Here is a 20022-nt window from a genome sequence, read left to right as displayed (position 1 = left end):
AAACCCATGCTGTCTGAATTATTGCTGCGGTCTTGTCTAGATGATCCTGCAATGCATCTTTAACCAGTGACTCCATTATTTTACCCAGAACAGAAGTTAAACTAACTGGTCTGTAATTACTCATGTCACCCTTCGATCCCCCTCTTTGTGAATTGGGGATACATTGGCACATCTCCAGTCCGTGAGGACCTCCCCTGAGTCCAAGTATGCTCTCATAATTATGGCTAAGGGTTTGCTTAGTTCCTTTGCCACCTCCTTAATACAATTGGATAGATCCCATCCACCCCAGGTGCCTTTTTTATGTTTAAGTTCAACAATTTCTCCTCCACTTTGCTCTGAGTTATTACAGAATCATTAAGCACCTAGCTACAATTTGATAACCTTCTGGCAATTTCTTTCCTTAATTACTCCTCAAGTGTGAATGTAGATGCAGAATACTCATTCACTTTGTTTGCTATCTAAGCAGGATCATCAACAGTCAAACCATTGATATCAAGTGGATCAATATGATTCATCCCCTTTCTTTTAGAGTTTATATAAGTAAAGAAATCCTTGCTGTTTATCTTTTCATCCTTTTCCAAAGATTTCTCTTAATCTACCTTCGCTTGCTTGCCTAATCTCCTTTGTGACTTTATTACAGACTAGCTTATATCTGCCATAGGCTTCTTGTCACCTGATAATTTGTAATCAACCCATGCATTTTTCTTCTCTCACAAGTCTCATTAGTTCATTGGACAACCATTTAGGCCTGAACCCTGAACAATATTTCTTAATAGGTGTGAAATGTCTAGTACCTTACACGATTAATTCCTTGAATGCTTCCCACTTAGAATTTGCTGTTGATAATATCATCAGTGGGTCCCACTGTACAGAATTTAAAAACTATCTGAGACCACTGAAATCACCTTTATGGAAGTAAAAACTCTTTCCTTTACCCCTGATGGGGACCACTGCTGAACTCCATAGCTCCATCTGCGTTTTTCAGGGCAGACCAGTAATCCCATCAGTAATCAAAATGGTACCATGCTTCCTGTACCTGTCCTACTGCTTTTAGAATCAAATAATTTGTCTTTGTCCAGCACCTTGTCCAAAACTAGTGCTGCATGCAGAAAGCATTAGATTCTGCTCCCATTCTTTTAAGAGTATCATTCTTCATACGCTTAAACCAGTGTGGAATGTTGCTCCATCTGTAATATGTGTCTTGCCAAATAGATCCTTCATGAACCTCTGAAATGCTGCACAATTTTCTCTTGGCCAAACCTTATTCTTCTCATATCCCAGAGTAGAAAGAATGCAAATTTTTTGACTGTTCCTTCAGAGTCGATTTCGGGTCATCACATTCTTGGCACACGTACAGAACATGCTCCCAGTCCTCTGTCCTCTGTCATTCCACATGTACATGTAGACCGATTACTCAATTTTCCATAGAAAGAGCTGTGTCCTGTCAGCAAAAATGTTATTTGCAAACTCAGATTATGGGATTCACAATCGGGAAGTAACTAGTTATCACCCTTTTTTCAGAATTGTGCCATGTTTTTTTGACAATTGTTGGCTAGGAGACCCCAAACAAGTTTCTTTTGTTCTTTATAACTATAATTAGTTTGAGCCACAGTTGAATCTTTGATACGGTAAACCTGACATGGAAATGTGTGGACCAATAGCCAAGATTCAAATCCAGTGGCAGCCGGCCACTTAACCCTGTAAGACATCATTTGATATTGTTTTACACATCCTTGTCATTTGCAATAGCATTGCTCATTGTTATTAAAATATTTTTCTATCATTTGTGTTTTGTATGGCAGTATCCAACCATATGTGCACTCTGTAGCTAACAGTTGGCAAGAATGCACAATCATTGAAAAGTCCCAGGGCTCTACCTCTGATTCCCCATTCCTTCCTCGTTACTCTCACTATCATGCTGATGAATTTTCGAGCTTTCTGGCTGATGTTGATGTGAAATGAAAAACACGATTGTCTAGCAATCCAGACTCCTAAATACCTGATACTGCATTCACACTGTGCACTCACCCCACCCATCAGTGAGACTGGATTCCTATTAACTGACAAGTGTCCTTTTAATGATAAGGCCTTGATTTATTTGCTTTTGACATGGTTGGTTTATGCCTCGGAAATTGGACCCATGGTTGGAAGGTTACATAACTTTCCGAAGAAGGGTACAGTGATGCGAAAATTATTGATAGGTGCAAGTCGAAAAATTTTAGTGTATCGAAGTTCGGTATCCATAAGGTTTTGAATGGCAAAGGAAAATTCTGCAAGCTGCTGCAAGTGGGTGGAAAACACTGAAGAAACTGCATCCTGCTCCAAGTCGAATGAGGGAAGTAGTACGAAAAGTGTAGTTGCTCGTTTCCGGTGAAAATCAAAAACCAAAAGAGCTATAGTGTCACATGTGGAAACCTCCCAGTCAACTGTTTGTCACATAATCAACGAAAATTTTCAACTGGAGAAGAAACACAAGGCCCTCGTACACCACCTAAGAGCAAGGCACATTGCAGAGCGGCGGGTCAATGCTCGAAAACTGTACGAAAAATATCTGGCAGCTGAAAGGTGGAAATTCGTAGCAACATTGGAAGAAGCGTGGGTGTACCTCTCCTACTGCAACAAAATTCGGGCAATTTATTACCGTCCACAGGGTGACAAAATGGGCGCATCAGTGCAAGGAAAGTTTTGATTGAGGTTTTATGGTTGTAGTCGGTTTTTGTTATAACAGCAAATTTGAGTTGCGTAGAGTTGCTAAAAATGTGAAAGTCAACTCGGTGTATTACCAGACTGAAGTTCTACAGCCGTTGTTTGAACGTGAAATATCCACATTGTACAGTTCTGATGCTGAAAAGGTCTGGTGCACCAGGATAAGGCGTCCAGCCACTGTCACGTTCCACCCGTGCTTTTTTTGCGGAGAATGGAAGTGGTGATAGGTATTCGTTCGATCCCGTTTGAAGATATACCTGTTCAATCATCTGACGCCACACCCATGGATTTTTGCGCATTGGGACTTTTGAAAAGAACTCTTGGAAACCACCGCCCCAGAACTGTTGAAGGTTTGTGGAAAGTTTGCAAGCAGGAATGGGACAAGATTGACTTGGCAGTTTTGCAGCGGGCTTTACTTCAATAGAAATTGCAATGCCGTGTGATAGTCCATGAGCAGGGAAATCAAATAGAACACAACTGGTGGTGGTGGCACGGAATTTTGTAGTTTTAAAGTACTGTCAAAATCATTATCAAAAGGCTGAATCAACCTTCTGTACTCCCTCCTATCATGTCTGAGCCGAATTGCAGACACTTTCAAATTTAACCCTAACACTATTTTTTCAACATTTACCTGTACTTGATAAGTAAATCTGCAGATCTCTTAGTCTTAATGTCATTAGTGCCAACATGTACAGCAATATCACCCTTCATGCCCTTAAAAAATGATATCCTCTCTACAACATCATCAACTTTTACGCGTGGTGGTTTTATCTATCTCCCTTCTTTCTTGCTCCAGCATGACCACCAGGTCACTGGAGTTTACAATAAAGCAGTTAAAACAAACGTTAATTGTATTTAGCAGTCACAGTCTTGAACCTCAGTCAACTCAAATCAAAGAGCACGTGCTATTTTATTCCCTCTCCTGACCACTCGGCTACATCATACCGATTGTAGAATAGTCATAGAAATATGGCAACTCTAGAACAAAACAGTTTCATAAACTGTTACTCATTTTTACCATTCATTTAATAGGATTTTATTAGTATTTTGATCTAGGAATTGAGTTAAAATGAACATGACACGAGTCCTTGATCTCAGCTTAAATTTTTTGTTAAAGAATTTGGTATTAAATTTTTTACTGATATATATTGGATGTTAAACTTTTAATCATATTATCATTTTACTATAATCTTACTTAGCTTCTTAGTGAACGTGAAGGGCAGAGCATTTTGAAGAACTTACCAGAAGTACCTGTTTTAAGAAAAAAGCCATGTCGTTATGGTAACAATTGCACAAGAGCAAACTGTAGATTCTTTCATGAGAGGGACAAAAGGTAGGTCTGCTTTGGTTCGATTAAATTGTAAAAGAAAATATTTTTCATTATGAAATAATATGCTTTCCTTTCCTTTATTTTTTTTGTTACTGGCATCATCATCAGCATCATTACTGAAAAAACATTAATTTTTGTTTAACAAAAAATTGTTGGTCTGTATTGGAGAATTGCCGTGGCAAAATTGTTACTTTCGACTTCCCCATGATATTGACCCCGATTTTAATCCTTTTAGTGTGTGTGTGTGGGGATGTTTTTCATGTATAGGTTCTGAGGAGTATATGTGTATATTTATGTTTTTATAGATCTTTAAAGAAGAGTTTTGGTGTTAAATTTGAAATCTGAGCAAATTTTTATTTGCTCAGATTTCAAGACAATACCATGAATTGTCTTGAAATCTTTCAGTACTTGCTTCTCTGCTGCCATGTATTATCTGCATTTCCAACTAAAAGTAAGCATCTACACAGCCTTGATTTTCATCCGAGAGTAATGTTACCTGAGCCAAATATCACTAACTGCATTAAGTCATCTTGCTTTGCATGGTGCAACTAAAGGGGCTCACATCCGACCCTGGGTGTGCCAAGCCCATACTCATCAGATGTGAGCCCCTTTAGTTGCACCATGCAAAGCAAGATGGCTTAATGCAGTTAGTGATATTTGGCTCAGGTAACATTACTCTCAGATGAAAATCAAGGCTGTGGAGGTGCTCTCTCTCTCTGTCTCTCTCTCTCTCTCTCTCTTTCTCTCTCTCTGGGTAACTCAAAAATTTTGTTTTTTTGACTGGTGCAGCATAAGCCTCAGGCTTCCTTGCACTATATGACTAGTAATAATAATAATAATAATGCCATTATTGGCTCATGGAGCAGTGGAAATTAGTTCTGTGCTGTGACAATCAGTACACCTCTATTCCAGTCAAATGGGCAGGTGTTTTTTTGTTATTTGACTTTTAGGAGCATTAGCAACTAAGGCCATATTGTTCCGGGGATATGCGGTGGTCATTCCATGACCTTTCCACATCCTCTGTATTTGGTGGTCACAGGCTCGAACCCCGGTCTAATCAAGAAGTGTGTGCTACGCACTGCTGCTCCTGCCGACCTGGCTACTGAGGCATCAGTAAAAATGGTGACCTTGGCTGTAGGTTACCAGATTTAATTTCTCAGTCAAGTTGTTTAGTAAGTTTTCATTTAAGATTTTCTTAATTCAAGGGAATAATCTTCGCATATTTCTGCATATTTATCCTGCAAACATCCTTCCTGTGTTTGAATTTATGCCCCCTTGTGTGTGCAGTCTGACAAGAGGAAGGATTCCATCGGCATTGGTCTTACTCAATCCATTCAGAACCTTAAACACCTCAATCAAATTTCCTCACAGGTGTCTAGTCTCTAGACGCTGCAATTTGCAGGGCTGAAACCTTTGCTGGTAAGAGCACACTATTCCCCTCACTAATCTTATTTCTCTTCTCTGCATCCATTCAAACAGATCAATGCCCATCCTAAACTGAGGTTTCTACACCTGCATGAGATACTCAAGATGTGATCCAACCAGTGCCTTATACCAGGGGCATATTCGGGGGTTGGGGGAATATGCCCACCTTAACCAAGCATATAAATATATCCGTGTAAGTGTTCCTAGGTCTATCTAAAAAAAAAAAATACTCCAAACTTGGTTATCATGCCCCCCCTTTACGATACCTGGATATGGTACTGTCTTATGCAATGGGGTAATCACCTAGTTATCTCTGCTGGCCAAATTCCTGTATATGTTGAGAGAACCCCATGAGCTGTCTGACACTGTTCAGAGAACTTCTTATCTGACTGCACAGTTACTTTTGATTGTCAACTGCCCTGAGTGCGGTACCACCATCTGGTACATTAATCTGAGATTACTGCTGCCAACATGAAGTACCTTGCATATCAATCTTAAACTTCAGTTGTCACTTGTCAATCCATCTGATGTGCCTTCATTAGTATCATTAATAAATATTGAAAACAACAACAGTCCCAGCAGTGGACTCCATTAATAACATTTGCCCAAGAAGAGCAGTGCCCATTGATAAACACTCTCTGTCTTCTCTCACTCAGCTATCTCTTTATTGATAGTAGTAACTTGCTTTTATGCCACACCATTCCAATTTGTATAGCAGACATTCTCTCAAGTATGTTAAGCTGGACTTGTTACTTGGGAGTCTAGTAATGGAAGTGCTGTTCAGGTACACTTGAATAAAGTGGACTGAATTTTGGTGAAATCCAGTCATTCTGGTGGTCAAGTGGCCAACTTCCGGTCATTCTGTGACAACCAAATCCTCTGCTTGCACTTTCATGATGATGGGACTGTTAGTAACCTGTTAGTATTGGATCTCACCATGATGCCCATCATAACCCTTTTGAGTTTATGATGGACATCATGGTGAGATTCAATCTTCCTTACATTTTCAGAATACAGCTCCAAAATGGTTTCAATATTTACTAGGTGGTCCACCAGATCAAACCTTATTGGTAACTTTCTAGAAGGCATACTGATCAGCTAGTTTATAGTCCCACTGCCTCTACTCTGCCAGATAGTGACTGGAGGTGGTATTCAAGTAGTGTGTGTGTGTGTACGTGCGCACGCAGGTTGCATTGTTGAGGCCACATTATTCAATGAGCTGAGTATATCCTTTACACATATATGCCGTAACCAAAAATTTAATTACTTCATACAACATGTCCTCCGCACCTTTTCTTACTACTGAGTACATCATGAATAGTGAAACTAATAGAACAATCTTATCTGCGAAAAGATCTAAACCTCCCAAACACTTCCTTTTCCATTTCCACTTATGGTCTGTCAATCCCCCAATCACTTTTTCTGACAGAATCCTAATTATCAGTTGGTTCAACCACTGCTCATCTTGGTTGACCTAATTATTTCCTGAATGATTCCTTTCACTTCAGAGGTGGTACTTGTGCTTATGTCTGCTCTGATATTCCCTGGCAGAGACAGTGATTCAAAATATCCTCTTTAAGATCTTTGCTGGCTTAAAATCTCTCTACCTGATTCCATCAAATTCATATGTTGCCTCTATCATTCTCCTGACTCCACTTTGAACTCTTTGACTTCCTCACTTTAAAATCTGACTTTTTCCAGTACAACTTTCATAACAGTCAGGTAATTTTTTTTGGGGGTATTAATGTTCACTACTCCAGCTGGATTCGGTTTTCTCGACATGTGGGCCCAGCTGGTCAAGATGCTGAAGATTTTGAATTTACTAACAACCTCACACAGATTATTCATTTATCTACCAGAATACTGGACAATCCTAACCACACAGGCAATACTCTTCATCTTTTTCTCACAAATAGCTCTTCCAAGTTCACAGTTGAGGTGATTGGTCCTCTGGACACCTCAGATCACAACTTGATGGTCTCTTCTCTAATGGAGCCTTTCTCTCATGTGTTTTCAACTGTGTGTTGTTTGACATTACAAAAATGCAAAATGGTATGATCTGCAATATTTCTATTCTTCTTTTCCTTAGTTGGATTAATGTTTTAAATCTACTGATGTCAATATTTGTTCAGATCCTATCAGCGAATTTATTCTTGTGGTGATGAAATCCTTTATTCCACACTCCACCTTAAAATTTTGTCCTTAACCTTGGTTTCCAACGTGGGTATAAGGCCATTCAAGATAAGAATGTTGCATATCGAAATTGACTCGTTTCCGGATCTCCAGGTTCCATTTTCTGCCTACACAAAAGTTTACAACAATTGTAAAACAGTTATTAATCAGTCAAAACTAGATTTTAAACAAGCTAAGAATAGAAAACTTGCTTCTTGCCTATATGGTAGTTGACTGCAACTTTTGCCTATCTCTACACCCACCTCTGTTAAAACCCAATGGCTCTATTGCCTACACAGGTAAAGATAGATCCTTTGCTTCTTCCCCGAGTTACTTTGTGCCTGTTGCTTTGCTGCTCTAGTCTTGGGCACAATTTCAATTTAAATACAATATCAATATCAATACAAGACTATTTCTAAGTCTTGTATTGATAATCTTCGTAAACCACTTCCTATCATTCCCAGTACATTTCATTCAATGCCTCCTGTGGTCTTCCGTCTTTAAGATTCAAGTGGCATTAAGATTCAAAATTCTTCTGTCAGAAGAATTTTGAATCTTAATGCCACTTGTTCCCAAAATCTGTTCACCTGAACTTACTTCTGTGTTATGTCACCTTTTTACACTTTCTTATTCCATTGGTGTTTTTCCTTCTGCTTGGAAGTTTGCCCATATCCAACCAGTTCCAGAAAAGGGTGACAAATCCCTCACATTCAATTTTTGTCTCATTGCACTTACTTCTATTTCTCTCTCTAAAGTAATGGAGAAATCCATTAACAGCCAACTCCTGAACTATCTAAAAACTTTTCTGATCAAAGATTACCAGTATGCATTCTTTGGGGGTTGATCCATTAATGATATACTGACTTGTGTTATCCATCTATGACAAATTCACTGGAAAAGTGGTGAAGCACTTGACGTTTCAAAGGCTTTTGATCATGTTTGGGATAAAGGTCTTATGAGAAAGCTTCTATTTGGATTGCTGAATGTTTTTTGTAATTTGGTATCAGTTTTCTAACTTTTCTACTAATACTGGTGTTCCCAAGGTTTTGTTCTTTCTTCCACTCTTTTCCTTTTCTATATTAATTGCGTCATTCCGTTGACTGGAAATCCTATCTATTGTCCTGCTGATGATAGCACATTGCATTCCACTTTCCAGTATAAGAAACCTTGCCCTTCCTAAACATCTTTAATATTTCTATCTACTGCCAATTCTTTAAATGAGGATCTCTGGGTAATTCTCCAGTGGGGCAAAGATAATGTAGTTAATTTCAGTCCTTCTGAAACTTATTTCTGTCATATCTGGAAAAAATGATTCTTCTGCTTCTATGCTTATCTTCGATAACATTCTGATTTCAAAACAAGATAACATATCTCTATTATGGATTACCTTAACTTCTAATCTCCCTTTGCATAAGCACATCATTAATATTACTTTCTCTATATCTAAAAACTGGGTTTTTTTCTTTCACTCTTGGTGTTACTTTTCTAAACAGCTATTTGCTTTGTACAAGTCTCAAATCTGCCCTATCATGGAATATTGTTTCAAAATCTGGGGTAGTACACCCATAACCATCAAAAAGTGGGCAGTTAGGTTAATTAATGACCCATCAGAGTCGCTTTACTTTCTGTCTCTTAGACATTCTGTTTCTGCTGGATACCTTTTCTGTAGATATTTCCTTATTTAGGAACTGTTTTTCTGAATTGGCTTCTGTAATCTCTCTCTCTCTCTTTCTCTCTCTCTCTCTCTCTCTCTCTCTCTCTCTCTCTCTCTCATGCTAGTAGTCAGCATCCTTTTACTGTCTAATTCAAACTGACAGGAATAATGCATCTTCTTCCTCATTTATTTTCTTATATCTATTTTCTGGAACTACCTCCCTTCACACATATTTCCTGAAAATTACATTCCATATAAAAATTAAAGTCTAATGTAAATAAGTACAGTCGATTCCGGTTAATTGGGACACATCGGGACAGATCACTTTGGCCCAATTAAGCGTCTGCCCCAATTAAGCGAAATTTTAATGAGCTGCAAAGCACATTCTAATGGAGGCAAAAAGGTATGAATAAAATAAAGGGAATGTGGTATTTAAAGAAAGCACACTGTATTTAAGTTATATTGGTACAAACATTTATTTAAAAATAAAAGCAAACAAAATGTACATATGTACATGTGTAAAATGAAGATACAGTACAGAATAATGTCCGTGTCAAGCAAAAGTTGGCGTCTCCGTAGCCAGGTGGGAAAGGAGCAGCAGTGTGTAGCACACGCTTCTTGATTATACCGGGGTTCGAGCCCGTCACCACCAAATACGGAGGATGCGGAAAGGTCAGAGAATGACCACCCCATATTCCAGAGCAATGTGGCCTTAGTTGCTAATGCTCCAAAAAAAAACCAAAAAAAAACAAAAGTTACACATTACTTAAGGGTTCTTACTTTGAAAAAATTATGAAGTGTACCCTGATGTGTTCTCTTTATGGACTGCAATTGAACAAAGTAGGCGCAGGTATCTAATGCTGATAAAGGACTGCCTTCATTGCCTTCCTGCATGAAATAACATCTCAATTCAGCGATACATTTCCTTGCATCCTGGTTAGTCACTTGCTTAGGTATATCATCGTCATCATTTTCTTGGTCTTTTGGTGTCTCTGTGTGTTTTGCTGCAATTTGTTCAATAATCATTTCCTCATAATCTTCATTTTCATCATGGCATTGAAGGTTATCGTCAATCGTTAAAAATTCTTCACAATTTTGGACCTGTTGCAGTTCCAAAGCCATTTCATTTTCTGTACAGCTTATCACGTCTGAATCACAATTAGTCGTGAAACCACATTTAGCAAAACAATTCCGAATTGTTTTGCTGGTTATTACTCGCCAACTATCGCCGATAAATTGTACAGCTTTTAACATTGAAACTTTTGCACTAACCTCTATTGATTTCGAAGATGATGCAGCAGATTTTCCTCAATTGCTTCAAGGATGTGATTAACCAGCTTTCCGCGATAATAGGTCTTCAAATTTTTTATAATTCCCCCATCCATAGGCTGTATCAGGGATGTGGTGTTAGGGGGTAAAAATTCCAGTTCAATATTTTTTAAGCCAGCTACATTAGAGTGTGCGGTGCAGTTGTCCAATATCAATAGAATTTTTCTGAACTTCTGTTGCAGTTCCGCGTCCCAGTTCATTAGCCATTGCATAAAAATATATGTGGTCATCCACGCCTTCTTATTGGCATAATACGAAACTGGCAAACTGCCTATTGTAAGCCCCTTGAAACAACAAGGTTTGGCACTTTTACCAATAACCAAAAGTTTGAGTTTTTCATTTCCTTGTTTGAGCATCACAACACTGTTACACGATCCATTGCTTTCTTTGAACCAGACAGTGTTATGTGTTGATAGCTGAGGGAACCATCCGGCGTAGCACGATAATATAGACCTGTTTCATCGGCATTGTAAATGTCATCCCCACTAAATTTTTTAAGCAACTCTGGCAGTTTTTCACATTTCCATTGCTCAGCACTCGTAGCATCAGCACTGTCCTTCTCGCCATGTGCTTTTTTGTAACTAATGTTATCGTCCAGTTATCGTCCCATTGCAATTACTTCTACTCTTTCTAAAGTAATGGAGAAATCAATTAACCGCCAACTCTTAAACTACCTAGAAACCTTCCGTCTGATCAACGATCGCCAGTATATGGATTCCGTCAGTGTCGATCCACTGGTGATATTCTGGCTTATGTTACCCATTTATGGACTAATTCAATGGAAAGGTTCAGTGAAACACAAGTAGTTGCTCTTGACATCTCAAAGGCTTTTGATCGTGTTTGGCATAAAGGTCTTCTAAACAAGCTTCCATCTTATGGTTTGCCAACTGTTTTTAGTAATTGGTTATCCAGTTTTCTCTCTGATTGCTCACTGAGGGTGATAGTAGATGGCTCTCTGTCTTATAACTTCTCCACTAATGCCGGTGTCCCCCCGATGTTCAGTTCTTTCCTCCACTCTTTTCCTCTTGTATATTAATGAGCTTCCATTGACTGGAAATCCTATCCATAGTTTTGCCAATGATAGCACATTGCATTCTACTTTCCATTTTGAGAAACCTTGCCCTGCTCAATCAGCTTCAACTTCTTGAATATCTGCTACCAATTCCTTAAATGCTGATCTCCAGGTAATTCAAGTAAGGTTTTAAATACCCAAGGGTATTTTTAAAAATTTTAAAAAATCATGGAAAAAATATATATATCCGTACTAAAGGGGTTGCCGAAAAATATTTCTGTCCGAAGTGCAAAAATACCTTGGTCCGGCACTGTGTCTGAGTGACACCATGTTTCCACTATTCTTACAATGTTGGCATTTGATGACTTAATCAATACTTCAGATTTATTAAATTTATTTATCCCAGCAGAACATTGCCCAAAGCATGACACCACCGCCACTGGCTTGTTTCATCCTGCGGTGCATCCATTCGCCATCACTTCCCCAGGTAAACGGCACACACGTACCCGGCCATCCACATGGTGCAACAGGAAACGTGATTCATCGGGCCCATATTCCAATCACTCAAGGTCCAGTTTCGATGCTCGCATGCCCATTATAGGTGCTGTCGCTGGTGAACCGTGGTTAGCATGTGCATTCAGAGTGACCTGCAGCTATGAGCCCCATTTTCAGCAGCGTTCGATATATACAGTGTGTTGTGACACGTTACTCCCATCACCAGCATTCCAGTTACCGGCGAGTTACCCACATTCGCCCTTTTGTTGCCACGTACCATTCAGAGAGCCTTTCCTCACCTCGAGCATGATTGAGCTTTATACCTTTCCAGCGGTTCGTGGGGTCCCCCTCCTCGGTCCACTTTCAGTCTAAGCCATGAGCACCCCACCAGCCATGCCATTTTCGATATGCTCTGACCCAGTCATCTGGCTATTACAATTTGGCCTTTGTCATACTTGCTTAAGTCTTTCCCATCTGAACAAACAAGAGTAACACTGATTAATGGAGTTCATTATCAGGTGTTTTTTATACCGTGTCGTGACCCCGCGCATGCACCGTAGTTCACCTGCACTTACTTCGATTTTGCATAACGACTCGCTGGTCATAATGTTTTGGCTCATCAGTATATATATTTACCATCAGCTTTTGTATCACCTGATAATTTATATGCATCCAATGCATTTTTCTTCTCTGCCACATGTCTCAATAGTTCATCTGACATCCATTTAAGTCTAAGTCTTGAACAGTATTACTTCATTGGTATGAAAAGCCTAATAGCTGATTTGATTACTTCCCTGAATACTTCCCATTTAGAATTTGCTGTTGATAGTATCATCAGTTTGCCCTATTGCACACAATTTAAAAACTGTCTGAGACCTCTGTAATCATCCTTATGAAAGCAGAAGCCTTTCCCTTTATCCTTGACAGTAGTTAGTCTTTAATTAAATTCCACATTAGTACAATGCAATTGCTGCCACCCAAAACCTGCAGATTTTTAATGCATGAACAATCACGGCTGATAACTAGAGCAAGAGTATTGCATCCTTCTCTTGTTGCCTCTTTAACATGGTACTGTCGAAAACAGTCTTCCAAGAAATCCACAAAAGCCTTTCTAGTGTGTGAGTGACCAACTGAGAAATTCCAGTCCAACATTTGGAAAATTAAAATTCCTCATTATGATACCTTCTGGTTTGCCGGCCCACCCTATTTCCCTGTATAGCTGTTTAGTGTACTCATCATAGTCATTAGGCCTATAACACACTGCTATTTTCAATTTTGTTTTCCCAGTGCTTACATCACACCAAATTGACTCAACATTGCACTCATCACCCATATCAACTGGATGCACTGCCTTAGATTTAATATGCTTCTTAAATAAGAGCATAACTCCTCCACCTGTTTTATCCTGTCTGGCCGCTGCTGAAAGCTCTGTATACTCTGTATACCTTTATACATTGTACTCCCCATATTCAAATTGAGTATCATTTATGTCTGTTAGTTATTTAGCAGTGCTGGATTAGGGCTTGGGCTAGCAGGGCCCTTGCCTGGGATGGCATTCTTTAAGGGATTCCAAAATTTAAAAAATCATGAAAAAAAAAAATATATCCTTACTAAAGGGGGCGCAGAAAAATCTTTCTCTCCGGGGTGCAAAAATACCTTGGTCCGGCACTGTGTCTGAGTGACACCATGTTTCCACTATTCCTACAATGTCGACATTTGATGACTTAATGAGTACTTCAAATTTATTAAATTTATTTACAGTGCTTCTATCATTAGCATACATTCAAGTATACATGCACATGTTCTTACCCTTAGTTGTCCTACCACTGTTCAGATATTTATTTCTTCCATGGTAACTCACAGCAGGGCCTGAAGCATTGCTTTCCACACATGCTTCTTGATTAGACCGGGGTTCGAGCCCGTGACCACCAAATACGGAGGATGCAGAAAGATCAGGGAATGACCATCGCATATCCTCGGAGCAATATGGCCTTAGTTGCTAATGCTCCTAAAAACCAAATAACAACAACAATTGGTTTCCAGGCTGCTGCATGTACAAATAGTAGCAGCGCAAGAATCACTTTCACCTCTGCATGTGGCTCTAGTTAAGCTAGATTTACCCTCAAGGGGGAACTGTAGTCTGTCCCCCCCCAGCTACCAGTTTTCTGACTCACTTATCACTACCTCTATAGCATCAGCAAATATTTTTGTGCTCCTTCTATTCAAGCGTATCCTATCCCCTGTAAACACAGTCTCTCCTGTTACAAGGACAGATTACACTGAGAAAAATTCTGTCCCATGAGCCTTGCACATTCTCTGCAGGGCTGAATCATTTGACAAGGCTCTCAATGTATACTCTGTCCTATTGTGTCTGAGCAAAGTTGCAGACACTTTCAAATTCAATCCTAACTCGCGACTTTTTCCCAACATTGCCCTGTACTTGTTTCAGATCTCCTACCCTTAGTATCATTAATGCCAAGAAGGCGTGCAACAATATCACCTTTTGTGATGATATCTGCTCTACAACATTATCTACTTTTGGTCTTGGCAGACATACTTGGGTCCTATTCCACCTATCCTTCTTGCACAACATATTTTCCTTTTCCCTGATAATAGAGTCACTGACAGTAACTACCTTCTATGGGACCAGTGCATTCTGCCTTAGAGATTGTTACTGTTTTGTCTGTTACACAAGTGTGAATTCTGGCATTAAGTTGGGCCGATTTAGAGCTTGATGGGCCCTGCATTTTATTTCCTTTGAGAGCATCCACCCTAGACAGCTCAAACTCTCATAAATGCCCATCAGAACACCGATTTGGAGTCTCATTTTTTCCACATTCTCTTCACCTAGCACACACAAAGACATCTCATTTGGCTGGATCATGTTCTGTTCCAGAAAGTTTGCAAAAATTTCATAAATTGCACATTTTGTTAGGCTGTGGTACATTGGAGAAATGCCACCTTCGCCTTTCCCCTGAGTTACTTTGTGCCTATTACTTTGCTGCTCTAGTCTCGGGCACGATTTCCATTTAAATACAATTTAATTGATTAACAGGCAAAAATTGATAAAATTAATAAATTTACTTCATTAGTTGACAATACTACACTTAGCTAATAGATCCCTAAATGCAGTGATACTTATTACCTTATCAGGTTTTAAGTTACACTCTATGCCATCAAGTTCGAGATATATATTAAGCTATACCGTTACAATTGCAGTGTTAAATTAGTTTCATCTTTACTAAAAAGTTAAATTCCTTAGCTAAACATAAAAATATATATGCCCAAAATGTGATTAGAACATTCATACTACTTATTTATTATAATTAAAACTCTATTATTCCACTGCACCACTTGTTACTTGCTACGATGTTCATGCCAAAACCCCATTACAATAGTGGTATGAATAGTAAGTCGTAACTTACAAAATCACTAGCTAAATTTAAGAATAAGCTAATGAATGTGACTAAGACTATTTAAACAATTTGTAAAACACAATATAATAAGTTAATTAAAATCAAAAGAAGATAAAAATTTCCAAAAACTTATCGTTTCCACGAGCTTAAAATTCTGCATCCTGACTCTTATAACCATGTACCTGAGTCAGATCACAGACAGTGCAACCAGACAACACAGTTAAGCCCTCAGAAGCAAAAGACAATAAAAAAAAAAAACCCACCCTACAAAAAAACCCAAGAGCAGCCTACAATCCTCGGATGCAGATATCAAGAGAAGAGAAGATTTTCAGTTATTTTCAATAACAATAGGATTTTTGTTTGGTAATTCTTACAGTAATATAATCTTAATTCCTAAAATGGTTTTAATTGTCTATATAAAGTTATCTAATTTTATTTAATGTAATAATTGGAAAAAGTTGTTAGTCAAAAAAGAAGAAAAATTTCTCCCTCAAAAGAAATTTTTCATTGAACGTAAAATAATTTTTTCAACAAAAACTCTAAAAATTTACCTGTATTTCAGTTGACTGACTGTGTAAAATAATCAGGACAACAGTAAGTAGGATTGTTATGAAATTAACAAAATAGCCAATCACAATGCACCTACACGATAATAAATATTGGACCTTTTCAGCTCAACAATTCAGGGGCGTCTCCATAGCCAGGTGGGAAGGAGCAGCAGTGTGTAGCAAACGCTTCTTGATTAGACTGGGGTTCAAGCCCGTCACCACCAAATACGGAGAATGCGGAAAGGTCAGGGAATGACCACCGCATATCCCGGAGCAATATGGCCTTAGTTGCTAATGTTCCTAAAAACCAAATAACATCAACAATTCCAAGTCATCTGCTGACGAGGCTACTAGAGATGGTCGTGTTCAAAGCCGCTAAGTGGATTTTTCTTATTTATTGATTTGAAATTATTGTTTTTCTAAAACTTTTGATTTAAATTTAGTAGTATAACATTATTTTGTGATTTTCTGATTAATTTGGTGTATTTATTCTTTACTCGGCCTTGTAATTGCATAAAAGTATCGGTAAGGGTTTCCACGTGTTTCAACTCCGCTACCGTTCGTAATTTTCCCGCCTTTGTGATACGATAGTTATATACCGTACTAGATAGCGTTAGTTGAACTTCGTTAGCAGTTAAATTGTACGTTTCAATAAATACATATAACGACTTAGATTACAAACGTAATATAATTAATTATATTTAACATAATTAATTATAATTAATTAATAAATTAATAGAATCATGACTCAGACCAGAGCAGCAAAGCAAAAGGCTCAAGCTAATGGAAGTGCTGTGGCTCAGAGCAGAACTGAGGGGGGCAGTTGTCCTCTGACTCACAGCCTTATAAAATGCACTGTTTGCTTGATGTTTGCAGAGCAATCGGGTACAGGACATGATACTGCCATGGGGGATGTCTTTGTGTGTGCGCGATGCAAGGAGTGTATCGATATCAGGCAACAACTCGGCGTTCTTGTGGGCCTATATGAGAGCTTGAAGGACAGGTGGATGCCCTCGAAGAAACAATATTGAGGGGCCCATCAAGCTCTCAGCTGCCCACATCAATGCCAGAGCTTGCACTTGGGCATCGCGTGACACAGAGACAACCCCCAAGGCAGAATGCACCGGTCCCGAAGGAACTAGTAGTTGTTGGTGACTCTATTGTCAGGGAAACGGGGAACATGCTTTGTAAAAAAGATAGATGGAACAGGACCAGGGTATGTCTGCCAGGGGCAAAGGTTGATGACGTTGTAGAGCGAATATCATCTTTTAAGAGCACAAAAGGTGATATAGTTGTACACGTTGACACTAATAATATTAAGAGTAGGAGACCGGCAGAATTACTTAACAAGTATAGGTCACTGTTGAACAAAAGCCGAGAATTAGGGTTGAATTTGAAAGTGTCTGCAATTCTGCCCAGACACGATAGGAGGGAGTATATGATGAGAGCCTTGTCGATCAATTTGGCTTTGGAAAGATTGTGCAAGGCTCAAGGGGTAGAATTTTTTTCAGCCTGGACTGTACTTGTTAACAGGAGAGATTGCTTCTACAGGGATGGGATACACTTAAATAGAAAGGGTGCAAGAATATTTGCTGATGCTATCGAGGCAGTGTTAGGTGGGTCGGAAAACTGCTAGCTTGGGGGGGGAGACAAAGACCAATAGATTGACAGTAGCCACTGGCAGAGGTGAAAGAGATTCTTGCACTGCTTGTATTAGAATGAGCAGAAGCCTGAAAAACAAGATGCATGGTATTTCAGAGACTGCTGGGAGCCACTGCGGTACAAGTAAACACATGGGTTGTGTTAGGGTAGCTAAGAATAGAAACAGGTGCAGGTATACTTGCGTGTACACCAATGCTAGGAGTTTAGTAAATAAATTTGATGAATTTGAGGTATTGCTCAAAACATCAAAGGCAGATATTGTTGGGATATCAAAGACATGGTGTCACACAGATATAAGGGATGCAGAACTGCAATTTGGGGAGTACAACGTCTACAGAAAGGATAGACAGGATAGGAAGGGGGGAGGGGTTATGCTATTAGTTAAGAAACACATAAAAACCAAGGAAGTGAAGCCAGTCGACATCGCTGGACAGTGCAGTGTTGAGTCAGTTTGGTGTGACATAAGCATTGGGAGATCAAAATTGAGAGTAGGAGTGTGCTATAGGCCTAATGACTCTGATGAGTATAATAAGAAACTGTACAGGGAAATAGACTGGGCCAGTAAATCAGAGAGTCTTATAATGGGAGATTTTAATTTCCCAGATATTGACTGGAATTTGGGGGCTGGTTATTCACACACTAGCAGGGCTTTTGGGGATTTATTGGATGATTGTTTTCTACATCAGCATGTTCGGGAGGCAACTAGAGGGAGTAATACTCTTGATTTGATTATCAGCAGTGATTCTTCATGCATTAAGAATCTGCAGATAAATGAACCACTAGGTCGCAGTGATCACAGTGTGCTGAAGTGGGATTTACTCAAAGAGGTAACTACCATTAGGGGTAAAGGGAAGGGTTATTGCTTCATTAAAGGCGACTATGATGGACTGAGACAGTATTTAAATTCTGTACAGTGGGACCAACTGATGATGTTACCAACAGCAAATTCAAAATAGGAAGCATTCAAAGAACATATCTTGGAAGCTACTAGGCTTTACATACCAACTAAGAAATATTGTTCAAGGTTTAGGCCAAAATGGATGTCAGATGAACTAATGAGGCATATGGCAGAGAAGAAAAATGCATGGGATACTTACAAATTAACACATGACACAGAAGCCTATGATAGATACAAGTTGATATGCAACCAAGTTACAAAGGAGGTTAGGCAGGCGAAGGCAGATTACGAGAAATCCTTGGCAAGGGATGCAAAGAAAAACAGCAAAGAGTTCTTTACTTATGTAAACTCTAGAAGGAAGGGGATGAATCAGATCGGCCACTTGATATTGATGGGTCAACTGTTGATGATCCTGCTCAGGTAGCTAACAAACTAAATGAATATTTTGCATCGACATTCACACATGAGGAGTTATTCAGCAAAGGGAATGCCAGAGGTGTATTCAACTCTAGCAGTAAGCTACAGAATCTTGAAATAACTGGGAGTAAAGTGGAGGAGAAACTGTTGAAGATAAACACAAGAAAGGCACCCGGGGTGGATGGGATCTATCCAGTTATATTAAAGGAGGCAGCAAAGGAAGTAAGCAAACCCTTAGCCATAATTATGAGAGCTTCCTTGGACTCAGGGGAGGTACCCATAGACTGGAAATGTGTAAATGTGACCTCAATTCACAAAGGAGGATCAAAGGCTGACACAAGTAATTATAGACCTGTGAGCTTAACTTCTGTTCCAGGAAAATTAATGGAGGCACTGGTTAAAGAAGCACTGCAGGATCATTTAGACAAGACTTCAGTTATAGCTCAGACACAGCATGGTTTTGTTAAGGGGAAGTCTTGCCTGACCAACTTGATTGGATACTATGATGCAGTCACAAAAGAACTGGATGGAGGGAATAACTTTGATATTAATTACTTGGATCTTAGAAAGGCTTTTGATACTGTTGCACATGGAAGACTGCTACACAAATTGGAGCAGTGTGACATTGGAGGCAAATTGCTGCTATGGATAAAGGGGTGGTTGAGGGGGAGAAGACAGAGAGTGGTAATCAATGGACACTGCTCATCGTGGACTAATGTTATTAGTGGAGTCCCTCAGGGCTCAGTGTTGGGTCCATTATTGTTTTCTGTATTTATAAATGATATTGATGATGGTATATCAAGCTTAATGTCCAAGTTTGCAGACGATACAAAGGTTGGTAGGGTTGTCAAGGACACTACTGACACTATGCTGCTGCAACAGGATCTGGAAAGGTTGAGCAGATGGGCTGAGAGGTGGCAAATGAAGTTTAACATTGACAAATGTAAAGTACTACACA

The 20022-nt window shown here is 39.2% G+C and overlaps 1 protein-coding gene across 2 annotated transcripts in view; it reads left to right on the top strand.

The window, feature by feature from the left end:
* The window catches only part of PAN2 (PAN2-PAN3 deadenylation complex catalytic subunit PAN2), a 588859-nt gene that overhangs the window by 339773 nt on the left and 229064 nt on the right, over nucleotides 1–20022 (top strand). For both annotated transcript variants that reach the window (XM_090383685.1, XM_090383686.1), the window contains exon 18: nucleotides 3906–4039. In XM_090383685.1, coding sequence (XP_090239811.1) covers nucleotides 3906–4039 — 134 coding nt within the window. The remainder of the gene's footprint in view (nucleotides 1–3905; nucleotides 4040–20022) is intronic.

Source organism: Mastigoproctus giganteus, chromosome 10 (genome assembly GCF_048544385.1).
Source record: "Mastigoproctus giganteus isolate SK-2022 chromosome 10, ASM4854438v1, whole genome shotgun sequence".
In the NCBI taxonomy this organism is placed as follows: domain Eukaryota; kingdom Metazoa; phylum Arthropoda; class Arachnida; order Uropygi; family Thelyphonidae; genus Mastigoproctus; species Mastigoproctus giganteus.
This window is presented reverse-complemented; position numbering and strand designations above follow the sequence as displayed.